The following is a 24,561-nucleotide window of genomic DNA, read 5'->3' as shown; positions in this document are numbered from 1 at the left end:
CAATTTTTATCTCTCCAATTGTTCGACTCTTGGTGGGCTATTGTTGCCTTGACAATGAACAACGATTGTAGATCACCCCCAGTTCAATTGAGTGCTTGTATATGCAGCAACAGTGTGTGTTATTTCTGTGCTCTTGACAAAAAAACTGTGTGATAAAATGGACATTTCTTCTAAGAAATGGGCAAAAATAGTTGCTCTTCGTGAACACTCATCAATGACTATAAGAGACATTGCCTCTGTTGTTTGTGTGGGAAAAATCTCGCATTTCAAGACTTATTAGGGCATGTATCCATACTACCTCACTGTCTCCATAGAGAAAAGGCAGATGATGAAAACTATGAACCACTTCTAGAATGGACAGAACTCTACTTAGAAACACTAGACTTCATCCTCACAAGACAAGTAAGGACTTTCAGAAAGATTTAATGGATACTGGAGCTGAAATTGACCTTTCAACGGTATGGCGTAGACTTCTGGATGGAGGACGCAAGGCATGAAAGCCAGCAGAGAAGCAGTTGTTAACTGTCATGAAGGAAAAACATCTTGGACCTACAATGACTAGAAATATATAATTTCCAGTGATGAGTCACATAGTATTGTTCAAGGATACAGAGCAAGGACTATCAGGTGAATCACCCATGAGGCAGTGAGAACTAAGCATCTTTAACAGACTGTAAAATACGCTCCTGAAAATGTTTTGAGGTTTCTTCGCTGCAGGTGGTCCAGGGGCACTAGATACAGCTGATGGTATGATGTATTCAATCAAATACATGGAAATACTGAAGTACAGGATTGTGCTGTTCCTACAGACCTCTGCAGATGTTGGGGGGGGGGGGGGGGGGGCATTTTAACATGATCTGACCCCGTGTCACTTCCAATGCAGTCAAGATGTTCACGGAAGAAAACAACATTAATGTACTTCAATGGCCTGATAATTCACTTGACCTAAATCCCATTGAGAATTTATGGAATACTGTGGAAACATATCTTGGTAAAATGGACTGTTCAACAAAAGAATGCGTGTTAGCAAATGTGGTGAAAGTGTGGTTTCATGACAAATTATGAAACATTTGTTCTAACATGGTCGAATCTATGCCACAACATGTTCCGAAGCTCATTAGTTATCGATATTCAATAAGCTACTACCTACATTATACACATAGTAATAAATTTGTACAGAAAGTTTAATTGTCTTGTCCCAATTAATTTGCACACTACTGTAAAATAGTTTTACATTAGTGCGTAGCAAACAACAAATTAACAAAATTTAGCCAATAAATACACCGCAGAACGTAGATGAGATATTTTTCTTTTTGTGAGTGGAGCTGGAGGTTTGTTCGGTCACTTTTGATGGGGGGGAAAGGGGGGTGGGGTATCGATGAGGATATACCTTTAGCTACGAAGTGTAAACATGGTTGGGTAACATCTAGGTATGAGTGTTGCATCATATAATAGGAGGGCATTCATTGAAACGTACAGTAGGAAGATATACAAAGTTACATTGGTGTGTATGTACAGAAGAGTAAGATAACTTAAAAACCTTGAAATGCATGTATAAAAGGAGAAGGTAGATCAGGTAAATGCTATTAACAGGATATTGTACCCCAACCATATGTATGTAGAGGGTGGTGCAAAACGAACACACGGATCTAACTTGCATAGTATCAGTGGTGGGAGTGGAATCGTTGGCTGAGGGACACATTTTGTCGGTGAGCGTTCAGTTTCAGTCACAATGGATCATGCACCATCGCAGTTTTACTGTTTAACATTTCTTCAAAAGTAATGACTGATCACAGTCCAACTGCTTTTCTGTACACACTTCAATGATCCGCAAAATGGTTAAATAACCAATCTTAACACAATATTGCATTGGGTTGCTCTTTTCGCACAACTGGGTCAGTCATGAAGCACACAGCGCCTGGTCATTCTCGCAAGGTGCAAACACAGGGAAATGTCGATAGGGTAAGAACATCAGTTCCTTAAAGTCTTCGCTGCTCCACTTGGCGTGCTCCAACTCTGGACTTGTCTCTTCGCTCGCTGCAGCGCTTACGTTTTAATCATTACAAAATTATGATCATGCAGAAGCTTCACAACCCTGATTACGGTGAACAGAGACAGTTTTATGAGAGAATGCTTGAGGTTCTTGCTGCTGCCGATGTGTTGATGATAAGCGATGAAGCACACTTTCACTTAGACAGTCACTTAAACAAACAAAACTTTCTCTATTGGGTAGAAGACAACCCACAAGAAATGCATCACAAACCACTGCACAGTGCAAAAGTGACAGTGTGATGTAGAGTGTCCAAAGTGGGTATCGATGGGTCTTATTTTTAAGAAGAAGGTGGTGTTAGTGTAAGAATGAATGCTGCATGTTATATTGCAATGCTACGCAATTTAGTGCAGCCACAACTGGACACTTAGGGATAAACATGGCAGACATGTGGTTCCAACAAGGTGGAGTCACAGTTCACATGGCTAATGATTCAATGGCAGAAGTTCGAGAAATGTTTCCCCAACACATGCTTTCTCATTTTGGCGATGTCCTCTAGCCAGCATGCTTGCCACATTTATCTGTTTATGACTTCTTCTTAGGGGGTTAACCAAAAAGTAAAGTGTAATGGAACAAATCTTATACAGTTAATGACCTGAAAGTTGCAATACAGCAAGAAACTACTGCTGTTTCACATGACATGTCGACAAACATTATGGCAAACTTCGAAGAAAGACTTAATATGTATTCACAAAGAATGCCGCTATCTGCCTGACATATTTAAAACGTGAAAAATGTGACAATTCATAATTGGATACATTACCAAATGCAGTGATGTGAGTACATTTTGCATGTTATCAAAACAGAGCCAATTATATTAGTTTGAAATTGATGCATTCTTTATGTGCCACCCTGTAGGTATGTGTGCATGTATGTGTGGGTGATGGGATGGAAAGTACAGGTGGACATGGACGAAAAGGATGACCTATAATAGAGATGTTATCACTGTAGATAATTAAATGATTGTGTAGGGATAATCTTTCTGTGGAAGGAAGTGTATCTTGACAGCTACTATGTAAGTTGATATCATTAGTTTTCAGGTTTCTTCAAAGCAGCAAAGTTTTCCTGCGTAAAGTCAAGTGCCGGCACGCCAGGTGGGAACGGTAGAGCAGAGAGAGCTTCGAGACATCAGCCAAGTGCAAACAGGCCGAAGCCTCTGGAGGACGACAACCCGATGGCATCACCCTCGACATGAAGAAGACATACATGCCGTGCCGCTTGACTGCAGCCCAGTTGTAGACCAGCAGTTCTACAACTTCCACAGTGGCATCAAGATTAAGCACTTGTATAGCAGCGACTTAGGAACTGCATCACTTCTCTTGTATTATGAATGGACCTCTTACTTGTCTGTCACCATTTGCTTGTGACACATCATTGTAAATTTTCAAAGTTAAGTATCGTCATTTAATTTTCTGAAATAAAACTCATTAATCCGATTTGCTTGAATTGTTGTCTAGTGATCAGAGAAGCAGGTTTCTAAGGCATCCCATATTTGACGACTAAGCAGGACACAAAGTAGATGAATTTACACAAGTTTGTTAATCTGTTCCAAATGCTAATTCAAAGGTGACATAATAAAGAGAAAGGTGTCCGAGTTAAGTATGCTACTTTCCAGGTTTGGAAAGACAGGAACCTGATTACAGAATGCTGAACAACAAATACTTGTTAACGGTTCAATACCACCTCTGGTTCAGTGGCAGTTTATGAATGCTGAATGTGTTTGACGAGGATACTGGCCTCATAACAATGAATATGGTGTTCCCTGTAACAACTAAACAAGAAACTATACCAGTATAGCTCTGCAAGTTTTATAGTGTCTTAAATGGTCCTCCTAGAGGAATCTCTGTTCTCTCTTTATTTTTCATGCCTGAGGTGTATCACTCGTCAAGTGATTACCAAAAGTTTTATGACCATTGTTAGAAAAGCCTGAGTTCTGGAATAAATGTACATGAATAGATGAAATATGGGCGATTTGACTACATGGCTACTGGCCTGATGGTCCTAAGAATGAATTGTGTACGAAAGAAAAGCATGAAATACTATAAAAAACTGTAATGATCTGTATGGGTAATAAATATTTGATATCTGATGTCCCATATACATAGTAAAAGAATGATTATCTGACAGATGTGTTAAGAAACTTGTCAACGCACAAAGGCAAATAATTGCCTACAATTACTAGCTTATAATTCATTGCTGAAGCCTCCAACATATTACTCCTGTGAGGTGAATAAAAACTTTCCAAACTTTTGAAGGGGCATTAAGCAGTCATTTCACCCAAACTCATCTGTGAATTGAGCAAGTAGAAACTTTGGTACAATTAAGGAAGTCCATTTGTCATACATATTGCAGTAATTTTTTTTAGTGCAGACACAGATTTTTAGCCAAAAGTACTAATATACATATAAGGTGAAGTCAAATTTCACGCACCTGACAATGATTTAACAATTATTACACAAATGTCTTATCCTACATGAAATTCTCTCTTCCATGTTGGATGTATGATATTATGTATTACTCCCAACATTTCCACAACCATCTTTAGAATAGCACAAAACAATGTACTCTTACTGCCTGCCCATAACACCACAACCAATAACAAAAAGAAAAAAAATATGGGGCCTAAAGATTTCTGACCAAGATTCCCTCTCCTGCACCGAAAGACAATTTACAAAACATAGAAGCATTATATGCCGCACAGGCAGTCCATATGGGATCCACATCAAGTGTCCCATCCATGTCAACTTCATATGAAAGACTGTAATAATTTGTTCTTTCAGTTTTATGATCCTCCACGACAGAAATTTGATTTTATTAACACAAAACATCTTAACATGTTTTCACTACAACTGGAAAGCATGCCTTCTAATTTTCACAACTCTTTCACCATTTATTACCTGTACTTTATTCACTTTTCTCTCTCCGTTACATGGATTCTCATTTTCAGCTACTTTTAGTAGTAAAAGTAACATGGCTGTTCTTCAAATTTCTCTGTTATCTTTATAACCATTTCACTAGTTACCCAATAAATCTTTCTTTGTACATTCCATTTCAGTACAAACACTATTTTTCCTAATTAACTTGACACTTTTTATTAGGATTACTAAGCATCTACAGATATATAACAAACATCACTGTAAAGAACATTTCATAGAAAGGTTGGCAATTTTCTGTCCAAGTCCACTGCCATTTGGAGAGGAACAAAAGTGACTGTATTGCACGTCTCAGTATGTGCCTTTATTTCTGGAACTTGTTGCCATGATGCCTGTAAGATATGTACAAAAGAGGCAGCAGCTGTCATGAAGTCTCCCTAAGATACAACTTTTCTAAATTTATCCAATAGGGTTTCTTGATAATGTCACGTCTCATCCAAGGATCTCCATTTCAAGTTCTCCAAATCCCTCAGTCACACTTTTCTTAGAACTACTGCACCCTGTCGATACTGCAAGGAGGAATCAAATGAAAACAAAGTTGTTTTTTTTTTTTTTTTTTTTTTGGAATGCAAGTGTATCAATTTTCAACAGTCTATTCTCACGAGGAAAAAAATGAAATAAAAACTAAAATTTGGGTGTGTGTGCAGCCACTCGCGCACCACCTGTTACAACTTTTCATCACTTCTTTGAGTGGTCCAAACTTAGGGTAATCACTCAGTGTGAGGTCAGATGAATACGGAAGATGTGGCAAGAGTATCAAAGTGCAGGTCTTCGATGGTTGCAAGTGTTGCACTGGCAGTATGAGGACAAGCATTGCCATGTTGCAAAATCACGCCTGTAATGAGAAGCCCTCGTCACTTTGTTCTTATTACATGCCGAAGCTGATTTTTTAATATAGGAATATGATGCACTGGTGTTGGGGTTTCCCCTAGATGTGTAGTGTTCCAAGAGAACACTTCATTCATCCCAAAAGGGTGTCATCAAAATTTTCTCTGCAGATATCTACATCTGGAACATCTTGGGTTTTGGTGGTGCTTGTTCTCTTCGTTTTGGGTTGGTGGTAATGTACCAAGGTTTTGTCTCTTGTAATGACTTTTCACGAAGAAGCCATCACCTTTTGCTTCAAAGTGCCAAAAAAGTTCTTCACAGACATCAATGTGTCACTCTTTCAGTTCTGGAGTAAATTGCCATTGCATCCATCTTGCAGACACTTCACGCAACTTAAGCATTTCATGAATGATGTGATGTGCTGAGCCATGACTAATGATAAGATCTACAGCTATTTCATCTACCATCACACGATGATTCTCCATCACAATGGCTTCAATGGCCACGATAGACTCTGGGGTCACAACGAGATGTGCCTGACCTGGATGCTGAGCATCTTGTCACAAAAGTGACACCCATTTCTGAAATTCCTACTCCACTTGTACACTTTTTACAGTGACAAGCATCATCACACTGGACCTTCATTCGCTTATGGATTTCAACAGGTTTCATATCTTCACTGTTCAGAAAACAGTATGACAGAACGCTATTCATCCTTGTTGCAAGTGGGCGGCCACGTAAATGCTGCTGCTTGGAGGACATACCTTACATCAATGGTAGCAGTACTGCCAACTTACAGAACAATGGCGTGAAATGTCTATATTTAATAACATTTTCAAAGTTTCCATCTGACTCACCAAGTAGCAGCATCTCTAAATTCACTTGGTCTGTTGCCATGTATATTTGATAAGGACTCCAAAAACTGTAGAGTACTCTACAATAAGTGGAATTAAATTTTATGCTTTTCCCTTTACAAGTGCATTATTCTTTTCCGGGATTCTATAAAGCTTTTAAGTTTCCCGTTTGTCTTCTCTACGTCTGATTTCATAGATACCTTTCCATACCACATCACTTTGTAGTGCTTATTATCCCTAAATATTTAAACATATTCTGTACTACACAGAAGTTTTTGTGCCCATATGTGACTAAACAGCAGACACCAGTAAGCCCAACACCCAACTCAATACAACATATACGATAGCCTAAGAAACAACAATTTATTGTTTTCAATATCCAGGCCATCTCTCTCCAGCTGAATGTAGACTCTCACATCAAACCAGCTAATAGAACCTGCACAAACCATGGAGTATTCAAGGACTTTCTTTTCAAATAGAAAAATAAATAACAAACTCATTGCACAATTGTGGCAAGATACCGCATAGCATCCACCACATCATGCAGTAGTGTACCATACCATATCAAGCAATGTAAACGACCTCCTGACACTGTCCGCCCAATGCTGTCGACGGGTTTGAAAACTTACGATATTAAATTCAAGTGTTTTTCCATTAAACTAGCTCATATACGAAAGTCATTCAATAAGTAATGCAGTCATGTTTTTTTTCTGAAAGTAGACTGGTTTTATTCAGGATACCAATACAATATACTACTACTCACTCTTTTGGCTACAAAACCCTATTTCTCAACATAATCTCCATTCAATATGACTGCCTCATACACCACCTTACTGGGAATGCCCCTATGCCCACACAGTACCACTGTACTGGTTGATGTTGGATCCAATGCCTTTCTGCATTAGTAACTTCTCGATCATCCATGTACTGCTTCCCGCGGAGTGCACTCTTCATTACACAAAACAGGTGCAAGTCTAAAGGTGCGAGATTTGGGCTGTACAGTGGATGAGCCAGAGCAGTCCAATGAGGTTTTGTGAGCTCCTCTCAAGTGCACACATTTGTGTGAGGCTTTATGTTGTCATGGAGAAAGAGAACTTCACTTGCATTTTTGTGGGAATGAACACGTGAAGTAGTTTCTTCAATTTCCTGAGGGTAAATGCACCTGGCCAACACACAGAAGTATGGACAGGTTTGCGAACCTTGTTGTGATGATGACAGGCGCCTCACAACTCATTCTGCTTTTATTCACTGCCAGGTCTCTGTAGACATTCTGCAAATGCCTATGAATATTTGCAACACTATGGTTTTCTGACAAAAGAAACTCAAAGGCAGCTCTCTGGAGCACACCTCCATAACAGATGCCATTTTAAAGGCTATGTATACTGCCACGACTTATCTGAGCTTCATGAAACTATAGGGACTGAAGCAGGAATAATCCACAATGTCCCAAGACAAATTTCACATTTTTTCAGCCGAAATCTGATGAGGAGAAAAATGTTGCATTACTTATTGAATGCACCTCATATGAGAAGATATTGGCACACCTGTTTTATCTATTTTCCATTAGTACAATTGCTTCGTACCTGTAACAATGTATTAGCAATATCAAGTATTCCACCATACACTAAACAAATAACTGAAATGATGTAATGGACTCTTGGAAATTCAGTAGCCTTATTTTCTTGTTATGCTCATCAATACAGTCTTTCATCAATATTTCTAAAGAACACAGAGACTGTGATATTTGAAATCACAAGCATTTATAGCTTTATAATTTATAAGCAATCCACACACACACACACACACACACACACACACACACACACACACACACACACAATTTACTGTATTAATTTCCAGTCAAACAAACTCACGTTTAGTAATCTTTTGTCGATTTCTGGAACAGCCTTTTCAATAGCTGTTTTCTGTATAAATGCACATGCTAATTCCATATTATCTTGAGCTGCAACTTGAGCTGCCTGTTCAATCATTTCCTTCTGTTGAGGTGTAGCACCCTGACAAAAATAAAAGGATACATAGTTAGGTCAGTCCAGTTTGTGCAACTGACAAAAACATTCCTTCTATCAATATAAATTAACATTAATAAAATGCTTAAGGTATTTGGCATGCAATACTGACAGTTTATGTGCTTTGAAAGTGTTCCACAATCTGTAAAATGAGACAGCAGGACTTTCATTATTACCTTACTAAACAGACACAATTTTATGCAGAAACTGTTCTCTCTAAACTAAAAGTGCAACTTCATTCTTAAAATGTCAGCCATTGTGATCTAGCGGTAAAGTGCCAAGGACACAAGATCAAATCCCAGTCAGACCAAGGAATATTTCAGTCCACCTTTACCCTCAATGGTGTGAAGATTTGCTAGGGATGATACACAGTTTGGGTTCCATGTTAAACATTAGCTCTTCTTCCTCCAGGAGGATTACTGGAGTAGGTTAGGGATACCTAAGTTACCAAAGTGGCAATGCTGTTGAGCCACTTGGAATTATTATTAAAACATTTTTGTTTTCAAAAAAAATTGCACCAAGTTTCAAAAAGATGCTTCTGGAAGAAAGGCATTTTACAGTACATTCTCTGTTTCTGTGTGCAATATGTACTTATTGTTTGTCTGAAGGTACAGTGGATAAATGTCAGACTATAAATGTAATGGTTTCAGGCTCTGACAAACAAGATTTTTTTGACATGTGGATCACTTCTGGCCAAGAAAAAAAAATGAAATATGAAATATATCAATGCTGAAAAATGTATTGCAAATACTGCAACATCATTAGAAGTGGACCATTAGTGTGCACTGGAGCATTTTATCACAGGCACTAGTAACTTAAGGTTTTCTGAACAGACCATCCCAGTATTTGATGTTTGTCTACCGTTCTATCACATGTGGTGACCATTTCCCCAGTTGCAATATAATATTGTACAGCAACAGTCAAAAGTTTTCTATCACCTATCACCACTATCAATTTGTGATTGAAACAGGGATTTTGTTTTGGATTTCTATCACATCCCCATTCTAATAATAAATCAAATATAAACATGTAAAGACTAAGTGCCTATGTTATGTATCTGATTAGTTGTTAGCATAGAGGGTTGCTGATCAGTACATGAAACAGCACTGATGGCCCTTTACCTAAGACTGTTAATTCAAATTGCCCTCATCCCTTCAGCTGTCTGTGTAGCAATCAGTTCACATTATATCATTTGCTTCTAGTGAGGATATATTGAAGGGCAAGTTCACATCTCCGGAGTTCTGATAGGTTGGTGTCAGTGCGAAGTATCCAGAAAACCCAGACGGTGTGACACTGTGCCAAGATGTGCTGGCCGTGCACCAAGGCATGTTTAGCCATAGGGTGATCCTCATTACCAACAAACACTGTCTGCTTGTGTCCATTCATGCGAATGGACAGTTTGTTGCCGGTCATTCCCACATAGAAGGCTTCACAGTGTAGGCAGGTCAGTTGGTAAATCACGTGGGTGCTTTCACACGTGGCTCTGCCTTTGATCGTGTACACCTTCCGGGTTACAGGATTGGAGTAGGTGGTGGTGGGAGGGTGCATGGGACAGGTTTTAGACTAGGGGCAGTTACAAGGGTAGGAGCCAGAGGGTAGGAGCCAGAGGGTAGGGAAGGTGGTTTGGGGATTTCATAGGGATGAACTAAGAGGTTACGAAGGTTAGGTGGACGGCGGAAAGACACTCTTGGTGGAGTAGGGAGGATTTAATGAAGGATGGATCTCATTTCAAGGCAGGATTTGAGGAAGCTGTATCCCTGCTGGAGAGCCACATTCAGAGTCTGATCCAGTCCTGGAAAGTATCCTGTCACAAGTGGGGCACTTTTGGGGTTCTTCTGTGGGAGTTTCTGGGTTTGAGGGGATGAGGAAGTGGCGCTGGTTATTTGCTTTTGAACCAGGCCAGGAGGGTAGTTGCGGGATGCGAAAGCTGTTTTCAGTTTGTTGGTGCAATGGTTCTGGGATTCGGGATTGGAGCAGATTCGTTTGCCACGAAGACATAAGCTGTAGGGAAGGGACCGTTTGATATGGAATGGGTGGCAGCTGTCATAATGGTAGGTACTGTTGCTTGTTGGTGGGTTTGATGTGGACAGATGTGTGAAGCTGGCCATTGGACAGATGGAGGTCAACGTCGAGGAAAGTGGCATGGGATTTGGAGTAGGACCAGGTGAATCTGATGGAACCAAAGGAGATGAGGTTGGAGAGGAAATTCTGGAGTTGTTCTTCACTGTGAGTCCAGATCATGAAGATGTCATCAATAAATCTGTACCAAACTTCGGGTTGGCAGGGCAGGGTAACCAAGAAGGCTTCCTCTAAGCGACCCATAAATAGATTGGCATACGAGGGGGCCATCCTGGTACCCATGGCTGTTCCCTTTAATTGTTGGTATGTCTGACCTTCAAAAGTGAAGAAGTTGTGAGTTAGGATGAAGCTGGCTAAGGTGATGAGGAAAGACGTTTTAGGTAGGGTGGCAGGTGATTGGCGTGAAAGGAAGTGTTCCATCGCAGCGAGGCCCTGGACGTGCGGGATATTTGTGTATAGGGAAGTGGCATCAATGGTTACAAGGATGGTTTCCGGGGGTAACAGTCTGGGTAAGGATTCCAGGCATTCGAGAAAGTGGTTCGTGTCTTTGATGAAGGATGGGAGACTGCATGTAATGGGTTGGTGTTGATCTACGTAGGCAGAGATATGTTCTGTGGGGGCTTGGTAACCAGCTACAATGGGGCGGCCGGGATGTTTGGGTTAGGAAGTAGGTAGAAGGTATGGGTGCGGGGTGTCGGTGGGGTCAGGAGGTTGATGGAGTTAGGTGAAAGGTTTTGTAGGGGGCCTAAGGTTCTGAGGATTCCTTGAAGCTCCGCCTGGACATCAGGAATGATATTACCTTGGCAAACTTTGTATGTAGTGTTGCCTGAAAGCTGACGCAGTCCCTCAGCCACATATTCCCGATGATCAAGTACCACGGTCGTGGAACCCTTGTCAGCTGGAAGAATGACGATGGATCGGTCAGCTTTCAGATCACGTATAGCCTGGGCTTCAGCTGTGATGAAGTTGGAAGTAGGATTAAGGTTTTTCAAGAAAGATTGAGAGGCAAGGCTGGAAGCGAGAAATTCCTGGAAGGTTTGGAGAGGGTGATTTTGAGGAAGAGGAAGGTGGGTCCCGCCGTGACGGAGGATGGAACTGTTCCAGGCAGAGTTCAATTTGGATAGTGTCTTGGGGAGTTGGATAATTGGGAGTAGGATATATCAACATACACACAAAATTCAAGCTTTCGCAACAAACTGTTGCCTCATCAGGAAAGAGGGAAGGAGAGGGAAAGACGAAAGGATATGGGCTTTAAGGGAGAAGGCAAGGAGCCATTCCAATCCCGGGAGCGGAAAGACTTACCTTAGGGGGAAAAAAGGACGGGTATACACACGCACACACACACATATCCATCCACACATATACAGACACAAGCAGACATATTTAAAGACAAAGAGTTTGGGCAGAGATGTCAGTCAAGGCAGATGTGCAGAGGCAAAGATGTTGTTGAATGACAGGTGAGGTATGAGTGGCGGCAACTTGAAATTAGCGGAGATTGAGGCCTGGTGGATAACGGGAAGAGAGGATATATTGAAGAGCAAGTTCCCATCTCCGGAGTTCGGATAGGTTGGTGTTAGTGGGAAGTATCCAGATAACCCAGACGGTGTAACACTGTGCCAAGATGTGCTGGCCGTGCACCAAGGCATGTTTAGCCACAGGGTGATCCTCATTACCAACAAACACTGTCTGCCTGTGTCCATTCATGCGAATGGACAGTTTGTTGCTGGTCATTCCCACATAGAATGCGTCACAGTGTAGGCAGGTCAGTTGGTAGATCACGTGGGTGCTTTCACACGTGGCTCTGCCTTTGATCGTGTACACCTTCCGGGTTACAGGACTGGAGTAGGTGGTGGTGGGAGGGTGCATGGGACAGGTTTTACACCGGGGGCGGTTACAAGGGTAGGAGCCAGAGGGTAGGGAAGGTGGTTTGGGGATTTCATAGGGATGAACTAAGAGGTTACGAAGGTTAGGTGGACGGCGGAAAGACACTCTTGGTGGAGTGAGGAGGATTTCATGAAGGATGGATCTCATTTCAGGGCAGGATTTGAGGAAGTCGTATCCCTGCTGGAGAGCCACATTCAGAATCTGATCCAGTCCCGGAAAGTATCCTGTCACAAGTGGGGCACTTTTGTGGTTCTTCTGTGGGAGGTTCTGGGTTTGAGAGGATGAGGAAGTGGCTCTGGTTATTTGCTTCTGTACCAGGTCGGGAGGGTAGTTGCGGGATGCGAAAGCTGTTGTCAGGTTGTTGGTGTAATGCTTCAGGGATTCCGGACTGGAGCAGATTCGTTTGCCACGAAGACCTAGGCTGTAGGGAAGGGTGAGTGAGTTGCCTTTCCGGAGGTGGGAAACCAGGAGATTGGATAGTTTTTTGAGGTGGAGGGTGGCATGCCCTTCACAACCTTTCCAGCAAACCTCAACCTCCTCTCATTGCACACAAACCCAGTCTCTCCCATCTACTCAATCTCCCACTTCCAGCTCCACTCCCTCCAAATCCTCAAAATTCCAATCAACTCAATCTGGAACCACAACACCCTAATTCAGTAGTTAACCTTTCCTCCAAACCTCTCTCCCAATCCAAAACCTCTGTCCTATCCAAAGGCCTCACCTTCAGCCCCACTCCCAGATTCAACCAAACAGCCCTCGTCAAAGATTTACTGTCCTACACTCGTACTCTCTGCTGGAAGTATCACTTTGCCACGAAGAAAAATGATCCTAATCCTACTCCTAATGATCCAACTCCCCAAGACACTATCCAAATTGAACACTGCCTGGTACAGTTCCGTCCCCCGTCACAGCGGGACCCACCTCCTCTTCCTCAAAATCACCCTCTCCAAATCTTCCAGGAATTTCTCGCTTCCAGCCTTGCCTCTCAATCCTTCTTAAAAAACCTTAATCCTACTCCCAACATCACCACTGCTGAAGCCCAGGCTATCCGTGATCTGAAGGCTGACCGGTCCATCATCATTCTTCCGGCGGACAAGGGTTCCACGACCGTGGTACTTGATCGTCGGGAGTATGTGGCTGAGGGACTGCGTCAGCTTTCAGACAACACCACATACAAAGTTTGCCAAGGTAATCCCATTCCTGATGTCCAGGCGGAGCTTCAAGGAATCCTCAGAACCTTAGGCCCCCCACAAAACCTTTCACCTGACTCCATCAACCTCCTGACCCCACCGACACCACGCACCCCTACCTTCTTCCTAAAATTCACAAACCCAATCATCCCGGTCGCCCCATTGTAGCTGGTTACCAAGCCCCCACAGAACGTATCTCTGCCTACGTAGATCAACACCTTCAACCCATTACATGCAGTCTCCCATCCTTCATCAAAGACATCAACCACTTTCTCGAACGCCTGGAATCCTTACCCAATCCGTTACACCCAGAAACCATCCTTGTAACCATTGATGCCACTTCCTTATACACAAATATCCCGCACGTCCAGGGCCTCGCTGCGATGGAGCACTTCCTTTAAGCCGATCACCTGCCACCCTACCTAAAACCTCTTTCCTCATTACCTTAGCCAGCTTCATCCTGACCCACACCTTCTTCACTTTTGAAGACCAGACATACCAACAATTGAAGGGAACAGCCATGGGTACCAGGATGGCCCCTTCGTACGCCAACCTATTCATGGGTCGCTTAGAGGAAGCCTTCTTTGTTACCCAGGCCTGCCAACCCAAAGTTTGGTACAGATTTACTGATGACATCTTCATGATCTGGACTCACAGTGAAGAAGAACTCCAGAATTTCCTCTCCAACCTCAACTCCTTTGGTTCCATCAGATTCACCTGGTCCTACTCCAAATCCCATGCCACTTTCCTTGATGTTGACCTCCACCTGTCCAATGGCCAGCTTCACACGTCCGTCCACATCAAACCCACCAACAAACAACAGTACCTCCATTACGACAGCTGCCACCCATTCCACATCAAACGGTCCCTTCCCTACAGCCTAGGTCTTCGTGGCAAACGAATCTGCTCCAATCCCGAATCCCTGAACCATTACACCAACAACCTGACAACAGCTTTCGCATCCCGCAACTACCCTCCCGACCTGGTACAGAAGCAAATAACCAGAGCCACTTCCTCATCCTCTCAAACCCAGAACCTCCCACAGAAGAACCACAAAAGTGCCCCACTTGTGACAGGATACTTTCTGGGACTGGATCAGATTCTGAATGTGGCTCTCCAGCAGGGATACGACTCCCTCAAATCCTGCCCTGAAATGAGATCCATCCTTCATGAAATCCTCCCCACTCCACCAAGAGCGTCTTTCCGCCGTCCACCTAACCTTCGTAACCTCTTAGTTCATCCCTATGAAATCCCCAAACCACCTTCCCTACCCTCTGGCTCCTACCCTTGTAACCGCCCCCGGTGTAAAACCTGTCCCATGCACCCTCCCACCACCACCTACTCCAGTCCTGTAACCCGGAAGGTGTACACGATCAAAGGCAGAGCCACGTGTGAAAGCACCCACGTGATCTACCAACTGACCTGCCTACACTGTGACGCATTCTATGTGGGAATGACCAGCAACAAACTGTCCATTCGCTTGAATGGACACAGGCAGACAGTGTTTGTTGGTAATGAGGATCACCCTGTGGCTAAACATGCCTTGGTGCACGGCCAGCACATCTTGGCACAGTGTTACACCGTCCGGGTTATCTGGATACTTCCCACTAACACCAACCTATCCGAACTCCGGAGATGGGAACTTGCTCTTCAATATATCCTCTCTTCCCGTTATCCACCAGGCCTCAATCTCCGCTAATTTCAAGTTGCCGCCACTCATACCTCACCTGTCATTCAACAACACCTTTGCCTCTGCACTTCTGCCTTGACTGACATCTCTGCCCAAACTCTTTGTCTTTAAATATGTCTGCTAGTGTCTGTATATGTGTGGATGGATATGTGTGTGTGTCCCCGAGTGTATACCCGTCCTTTTTTCCCCCTAAGGTAAGTCGTTTCCGCTCCCGGGATTGGAATGACTCCTTACCCTCTCCCTTAAAACCCACATCCTTTCGTCTTTCCCTCTTCTTCCCTCTTTCCTGATGAGGCAACAGTTTGTTGCGAAAGCTTGAATTTTGTGTGTATGTTTGTGTGTCTGTCGACCTGCCAGCACTTTCATTTGGTAAGTCACATCATCTTTGTTTTTAGATATAATGATCAGGTTCATACTATGTTAAGTCCTAATGGGATGAAAGAAGGCGATTGGAATTGAAAAATGTGCAGTAACTATTGACCTGTATCATCAGAAAGGCTGTCCCAGGAGGAAAATAGCAACAAAAGTTGGTCGGCCACAATCTACAGTGGTGTTCACATTGCAGCTGTTCAAGTAAACTAGTGGCAATGCAAGTGTTTCACAATCACACAAGGAAGGTAAGCTCATATATGTACAGAGTAAATTCAGAATGACTCATACAGCACCTGCAATTTGCAAGGAAGTAAACAGTACTGTAAGCCTCTCCAATCTCAGTTCAACAGTGCAACACTGCCTGCGTGAACAAAATTTAAAGGGGAGCATAGTAGCCAAAAACTTTTATTCAAAAACAAAATAAGGTGAAAAAGACTGCACAGGGCACAGCAACATAAAAACTGGAGCATGCGACAATGGTCCAAGGTGTTATTCAGGGACAAATTTAAGTTTCAAATATTTGGAAGCTGTCGTCGTCAATTGTTTGTTCATCGAGTTCATGGAGAACATAAGAAGTGTCAGTATGTGATGCCAATGGTGAAGCATAGTGGAGGGTTGGTAATGGTACGGAGATGTTTTGTGGGTGATACACACTGTGATCTAGTGAGAATTAATGAAACATTAAAGAAGGAAGGATATACAGGATACTGATCAACAATGCTGTTCCATGTGGTAAAAGACACAGTGGTGTGGATTTATGCTGCAACAGGGACACTGAACATGCTTCTAAATCATACAGTGGGTATGTCAATATAAATCTGCAAAATCATTACAAAATCTCATCTCCAGAATACTGAGAGTTTGTGCAGCTGTTCTGAGAGCAAATGGTGGGTGCTTTGAAGGGGCTAAATTCTGAATGATAGTGTATTGCACTTAATGACAGAGACACAGAATATTTATTTTTTTTTGCTTTATTTAGTTTGTATGGTGTCTCTGTACACTGAAATAATATTGACTGGTAGTTTATCAAAATTGGTCAACACTTTCCCAAGGAATTCACTGCAACTAGTTTCCCATCTGATGCTTCACATCAATGGTACATTTATTATTGTAGGACTGTTGGTGTTTCTCAGGTGCAATCATTCTACCCACAAGAGTGTTAGCTAGCAGATGCACAAATAGAGTGTGAAGTAGCAGTCGACAAACAGAAATGAAGATTACGTTGTTGACAAAAATGGACTGATGTTCTAGTAATTACACATGGTTATGATAATTACACCTATACATATATAGTTCAGTGCTGTAGCAATACGCAACAACCCAGAATGACATCGCACATACATGCAACCAATTTGAATGTAGTAGTAATACTGGCCGATTTTTATACTTCTGATTTGTGATTATATTTGTCTCAAAATTTCACTGATAAAGATAATCAAATTTTGAAAATATAATTTAATTGGATATATAAAAAAATCTACTCACCAAGTAGCGGCAGGACAAAGAAAAAAATAAAAAATTATGGAAATGTGCAAGCTTTTGGAGCCAAAGGCTCCTCCTCCTAGCAAAAAGTTTGAAGGGGGGAGACAGTGGGATGAAGGAAAAGGACTGGCAAGGTTCAGGAAATAGGGAGTTATAGAAAAGCCACCCAGAACCACAGGTAAAGGGAAAATTATTGGACAGGATGAAAAAGAAAAAACTGGAACTACCTACTACAGAATGAAACTCTGGATTAGAATTGCTTGATTCACACAGCTACATAATTGTCTGATATGATTGAATTAATAACTAACTTAGAAGTCGGTCCAGACACTGCAGGACTTTCAAGGGATGGCACATTGAAAGAAGTAGGATATTTTGTCCGATCTGAGAGTAAATTCATTCAACCAATGAGGAAGTGACAATTTTTATATACTTCTTCCCTAACATGAATATACTGTAATTTGGCACAAAGTATTCCAGGACCAACTGAAAACTGAATCTTACACTTTCAGCATTACTGGCATAACATTCAACCAACTGAGTATAGAGATATGCTTAAAAGTATCACAGCGTGTGAGGAGGAGGAAGCGATTGTCACACAATTAAAAAATACTTAAAATTACACACCGTTAAAACAGAAACAAATGCTGTCTTCAGATTTGTGCTTATTGAGACCAGCAACTGATCTCTACAGGTTATCATGGCCATTCCTGCTGTCAAGTTTCGCACCATATGGTGGGCTGCAGCACGCATTCGAGATTCGTCAGGATCCAAGGCAAAGTCCTAAAAAAAAAAACAATCAATACAAGTATCATAACATATTGAATATATATATACATAAAGTACATAGGCATTTCTAATGTCACACTCTCCTGTTGTACCTTTTTGATTATCTGTTCACAGGTGGTAAGAGCTATTTTGATGGAACGGTCAACGACTGGATGAATCCACTCTTGAATTGCACGTTCGACAGCTGGTCGTACAAATTGTTTCAACTGCGGATGAGTTTGGAACAGTGCAAGCTGGGAAAAATAAATAAATAAAAATAATATAAAATAAATATTTAAGAAATTAAAATTTGAGAACAAATCAACTGGTAATTTTTGTTTATTGGCATAAACTGGTGCACATATTTACCTGGGAATTGATTGTTATATGAGGAGCCAAACTGTTCACTGTACTTATACAGATGTCCATATAACCAAAACGAGGTTCTGGTGGTCCTGTTGGAAGACTTGAAGTAGGTGTCGTGTTGGTGGGAGCAACAGAAGTTGGTGGTGTTGCAGCAGATGATATTGTTATTTGTGCCATTTCCTCCACAGGTGCTGCAGAAGGAGCTGTACTGGTAGCTAAAGAACGTTTGATTTTTAGAGCCGGGCAACATTGTTTTCAAAATTATGTAAATTAAAGAGAGAAGAGAGATTTGCCAACTATAAAATAAAGAACTTCCTTGTTTTTGGGTAACAAAGACAATAAAAATTTCTAAAACTCATCCATTGATTTCTTAATTTTTTTTTTTTTTTTACATTTGAATATTTTTACTATAGTAGCTTTTGTTAAGATCCATTCTGTGGTACATGCCTTCTAAAACATTACCTTCTGTCATCATTTCATGTTTTTCAATAAAGAAATTGACAATCAGAAAAGAATCTGAACTGGAAAGTATAGCTGAACAGACTGTTGATTTCAATGACAAAGACATAAAAATCAAACAAAAACACACACTGGAGCTATTCTACACTCAGGTGGAAAGTATTTCTAATGCAGAAACACTTGCAATGGGCGTAATTTTTGGAGAAGTCCCAAAAACATCATGCCAACTACTTAAAACAACTAATAATAGTAACAGTAATCTTAAAATAATCTATGTTCCAACAAAATAACTTCATTCAGGAACAAAACATAAATTATGAAGCATAAAAATGTTTTCTCTCTCCAGTGAGTTAAAATTGTACTGATAAGAGGAAGTTTAAAAGAAATAATATGTGCATATGTGCATTCATGTGTGACTTTTGCCATCATACTGATATGTACCCGATTTTATCAATATTTTTTATTAAAGCAGAATATACTGGGTGATCAGAAAGTCAGTATAAATTTGAAAACTTAATAAACCATGGAATAATGTAGATAGAGAGGTAAAAATTGACACACATGTGTGGAATGACATGAGGGCTTGAAACTTCCTGGCAGATTAAAACTGTGTGCCCGACCGAGACTCGAACTCGGGACCTTTGCCTTTTGGAAGGTAGGAGACGAGACACTGGCAGAAGTAAAGCTGTGAGACCGGGCGTGAGTCGTGCTTCGGTAGCTCATTTGGTAGAGCACTTGCCCGCGAAAGGCAAAGGTCCCGAGTTCGAATCTCGGTCGGGCACACAGTTTTAATCTGCCAGGAAGTTTCATATCAGCGCACACTCCGCTGCAGGGTGAAAATCTCATTCTGGAAACATGGGGGCTTAATTAGAAGGGGGGGGGGGGGGGGGGGAACAACAACGAAGTTCACAAAATGTCCAACAGATGGTGCTGGACAGCAAAACATCAGTGATTGCGCATGACAATTGTGTATAAAAGCAGCTGTAATGACAGAGAGAATCAGATGCGCCAGCAGTCGCAGCATGTTGACATTACCTGAAAAGACACTTTTAGTGAAGCTGTATTATCAGAATGGGGAATGAGCTAGTTCAGCATTACGATCCTATCGCCATAGGAAGGGGACTTGAATGGGTAAAGATCCGTTGACAAATGCAGCTGTGGCGAGAATGATTTTGAGGTTTGAAGCCACAGGTTGTTTAGAAAATAGAACCCGTAGTGGCCGACCGAGCACAAGGCGTAATGCTGCTGAGACAGTTCAGGAAGAAATGGAGACTGTAGCAGGTTCGTCTATGCACAGGGAAGTCAGCGCTCGTGCAGTCGCACGTCACACCAGTCTTCCATACACTAATGTTTGGTTGGCACTGAGGCGTACCTTCCGATGCTATCTGTACAAAATCCATCGGCATCATGAACTGTTACCTGGCGATTTAGTGAAGTGGAAGGCATTTGCGGTGTGGGCGGTTCAAAAGATGGTGGAAGATGACGACTGGTTGAGTAATGTGTTGTGGACCGACGAAGCTCATTTCACGCTCCAAGGGTCTGTCAACGCCCACAACTGCAGAGTTTGGGCTACCGAAAATCCTAGAACTGTCGTGGAAACTCCACTGCACGACGAGAAAGTTATGGTATGGGTTGGATTTACCACATCTACCGTTATCGGGCCTTTTTTCTACGAGGAAATGCGTGATTCTGGTTTTGTAACTGCTACCGTGACGGGTGAGAGGTACGCCGATATGTTACAGAATCACGTCATCCCAAGCCTGGCTGATAAACACCTGCTGGAACGTACAATGTTTATGCAGGATGACACTCCACCCCATATTGCTAGACGCGTGGAAGATCTCTTGTGCGCGTCGTTTGGTGATGATCGTGTGCTCAGCCGCCACTTTTGTCATGCTGAGCCTCCCAGGTCCCCAGACCTCAGTCCGTGCGATTATTGGCTTTGGGGTTACCTGAAGTCGCAAATGTATCGTGATCGACCGACATCTCTAGGGATGCTTAAAGACAACATTCAACGCCAATGCCTCACCATAACTCCGGACATGCTTTACAATGCTTTACAGTGCTGTTTACAACATTATTCCTCGACTACAGCTATTGTTGAGGAATGATGGTGGACATATTGAGCATCTCCTGTAAAGAACATCATCTTTGCTTTGTCTTACTTTGTTATGCTAATTATTGCTATTCTGTTCAGATGAAGCGCCATCTGTCGGACATTTTTTGAACTTTTGTATCTTTTTGGTTCTAATAAACTCCTATGTCATTCCAAGCATGTGTGTCAATTTGTACCTCTCTATCTACATTATTCCGTGATTTATTCAGTTTTCAAATTTACACTGACTTTTTGATTACCCGGTATATAAGCTCCCATACTCCATTACATAATAAGCATTATCTCTGCACTTTCCAATTAATTTTTTGAATTGATCCTCATAAATCTTGCAAATGTTTTCATTCTGTTATACTGAGTACTGAGAACCAGGTTTTGGTGAGCAGATTTATGGAAATGGTGGTGGTGGTGTTGGTGGTGGAGCAGGAGGAGGAGGATGAAATTCTGCCAAGCCACTAGCTGTGGTATTTACCTGGCTGACTCTGTGCTGGTGACTGCGACATGGTTGGCTGTACAATAGCTTCTTGCTTTTTACTTGGATGAGAGAGCTGGTATTCCAAATTCCGTAATTTCTCTTGATCCTTCAAATATAAAGAGGGCTTCAATTCCTGCAAAATAGATATATTTATTTAACAAGATACTTTGTTTAGATAGAATGATCCAAAAACATGGTTTATTCTACAGACACTTATAAATTTCAAAAATATCAATGTGTTGCTTACAGAAACATCTATATTCAGATTTTTACACAACACCTCTATCTCAAACTTCAGATTTAATTTTAGGTCTGGTTCTTGATGCAGCTCTGCTAAAACATTCATTATTCCCATTGTCCAAGGATTTGGTGGCTTAAACACCTAAAAACAAGTACAGATTATGAAATTAAAATATTATTTCTACAAATGTTGAAGAGAGTATTGAAAGCTAGCAAACAAAATTTTTATTTCAAACAATGACAAACCACAAATTTTCTACTGAATGGAATGAATCACACTAACCTTGCTTTTTGCGCAAGATTCCAAGACTTTGGCTACAAATGGAACAACATACAGTAGTTCCTGTTGCCCTTTGTGGTAAGCTTCAGCTAAAAGAGCTTTCAGGTCAATATCTTCCTGCAGGATCGGCCGATTTTTGGCAAGTGTAAGCATTCCAAGCCAATGTCCAAGATTTTTTAGGAGAGAGCGGTCTGAAAAATTGGCAATTCCTTTATCACTTCGGAGGAGCACCTGTTGAAACAAGAGTTACCACAAATTATATTTTTGTGAATGAAAGATATTAAACTTACACAAATCAGACAGTGACCAGATAAAACACCTGAAATACTAAAGGACAGTAACCTACCTTTATATTTCGAAAGGTCTCTCTCAAGACCATCTGATTCAGTTCTGGTATTTTCAGAACATCAAGACAATTAGAATACAGAGAGTGGAAATTTAGTTCAATGCTCGCTCTCTTCATTACAAGATACTGTGCCATCCATGGATAATATTCTTCTGTAACTATCTCTCTCAGTTCATCACACTGTAATTAAACAATTTAATTTTCCCATCAGTATTCACAAACAAGAAAACAAGAAGATTTTTAAACACACAAATAATTCCTTAAACTGTAATGTTCTTTTACAAAAGCTGCAACTGTCCATATTATTACCTTACTCTGAAGGTTTAGCTGGCTCAAATTATTGAAAACAAATCCAATTTTATCTTGCAAGGCCTCAGGAGGTGCTGTCATTTTCTCTTCTTTTTCAGTAGCAACAAGTAAAGTATCAATATTGGTAGCATTTGCTATCGATGGCTGGAAAAAATATACGAATATATATATATATATATATATTTTCAAAATTACTTTAACAGTTTATGCCCATTAATTGTACAATGCTTATCCAATATCATTAACTGCATATGAATGAGTACATATGTAATATAAACAAATCTAAAGGAAGATTAAACTTACTCTTGCTGCAATGGCTGGGGTTGTGGTTGTTGATTTAGCACTGGAAGTGGTTGTTGTGACAGTAGTCGATGTCAAAGTCTTATACCCTGTTGTAACCGTAGGCATTGGAGAGAGAATAGAAGCCAGACTAACAGGTAACACTGGCCCTGTTGGCCTGTTAGGTGGCTCTTGTGACTGTAATCCGTATTCTACATACTGGGGAAAAAAAAAAAATTAAGATATGTAAAGTATGTAAAGATCAGTGCTTTTCTAAGGCTTAGAAGTTTGAGTATCGTTTACCTCTATTAAGTGGGGAGGAAATTCGTGGAAATGCGGGATGGCTGCAACGTGTTCACAATACTTATGGTATTCTTTTAACCTTGTTTTAAATCTATCTAGTGCAGCAATTCCAAAGAAGTACATCTTACTGGTGGTAGGTTTTCGAAGAGCATCCAACACAAATCTGAGGGCTAGTCCTAATGCCATATAGCTGCTAGAAAGAAAAAATGAAACAAATAAAAGCAAACTTAGTAAACTTTAAACTAATAAAATGGAATATAAATCCATATATGAGGTGCTACCTTTGTCTACTAACATACATAAAGAATTAAAAAGTCAGCATTCATATATTAGATAATTTACTACCTGACCAATCTCCGTTCAATTATGCCACCAAAGAGCTGTGCTGTTATATGGAGTTCTTTGTCTGGGTATTGAGGAAAAAATCTGTATTCTTCAAACAGATTCCGGAGCATGCAGTTGAAAACTTCCTACAATCATAAAACATTCTATAAGTACTCAAGATTTTAAGGCTGTTAACAAGAAGCATTAAAAAGTCTGCAGTAAACGACCAACAATCAAATTATTAAAAAACTTAAATATAAATAGGGAAGTTGGTAAATGGTTCAAAATGTGTTACGAACTGCTGAAATTCACCAAGATTCTATAAAGAAAGAAATTTCTAGTCTTTGCACAAACTGATTGACACTGAATAATATTTGGCAATCACAAAACATATTATGTAAGTAATATACATGTTTAAAAAAGAAAGAAAGAAAGAGGTTTACAGTGGTGTTGCAAATGATCTGTTTGTACCTTCATAAAATGAATTTCACAAAATTAATCTACGAACAACATACTGTTGAATCATAGATGATCTTTCTGACCTAGTCTAGTCAATGCTATGTGACTAAAATAAATAATTTCAAGATAACAATGATATGATGTTTATAGCACAAAATCATTTTCTAACATACTGAACTTTTTTCCTGGACACCGTAAGTTAATTTGCTATCAATCTAACAATGCTAGTTGGTTGGCATGGTGTGACTACATAATAATTCACTATTAAACCATACAGATATTAAGCTAGCTGTCACATATTCGGCTCTTCATATGCTATTATTTTAACTGTATACCAACTACTTATACTTACTCTGTCCTGAAAATTTGGTACATTTAAGATTTTAAATTCACAGAAACACTTGTCTCCATATGAATACTGTTTCCAGAAGTGGATATCTTACGCCCTGAA

At 40.8% G+C, this 24,561-nt stretch overlaps 1 protein-coding gene across 7 annotated transcripts in view; it reads right to left on the bottom strand.

The window, feature by feature from the left end:
- LOC126260864 (CCR4-NOT transcription complex subunit 1) overlaps positions 1–24,561 on the bottom strand; it is a 143,320-nt gene that overhangs the window by 65,582 nt on the left and 53,177 nt on the right. For 6 of the 7 annotated variants that reach the window (XM_049958285.1, XM_049958280.1, XM_049958284.1 and 3 more), the window contains exons 15-26: positions 23,673–23,797; positions 23,328–23,520; positions 23,049–23,243; positions 22,746–22,889; positions 22,437–22,616; positions 22,094–22,321; positions 21,818–21,952; positions 21,568–21,703; positions 18,527–18,738; positions 18,271–18,411; positions 18,017–18,172; positions 8,540–8,680 (exon numbers count right to left, since the gene is read on the bottom strand). In XM_049958285.1, the coding sequence (XP_049814242.1) occupies positions 8,540–8,680; positions 18,017–18,172; positions 18,271–18,411; positions 18,527–18,738; positions 21,568–21,703; positions 21,818–21,952; positions 22,094–22,321; positions 22,437–22,616; positions 22,746–22,889; positions 23,049–23,243; positions 23,328–23,520; positions 23,673–23,797 (1,986 nt within the window). The remainder of the gene's footprint in view (positions 1–8,539; positions 8,681–18,016; positions 18,173–18,270; positions 18,412–18,526; positions 18,739–21,567; positions 21,704–21,817; positions 21,953–22,093; positions 22,322–22,436; positions 22,617–22,745; positions 22,890–23,048; positions 23,244–23,327; positions 23,521–23,672; positions 23,798–24,561) is intronic. The other variant, XM_049958282.1, reaches the window with a different exon arrangement.

This window comes from Schistocerca nitens, chromosome 5 (assembly GCF_023898315.1).
Source record: "Schistocerca nitens isolate TAMUIC-IGC-003100 chromosome 5, iqSchNite1.1, whole genome shotgun sequence".
Lineage (NCBI taxonomy): Eukaryota > Metazoa > Arthropoda > Insecta > Orthoptera > Acrididae > Schistocerca > Schistocerca nitens.
The sequence above is the reverse complement of the archived record's forward strand: the minus strand, read 5'-3'. Positions and strand labels throughout refer to the sequence as shown.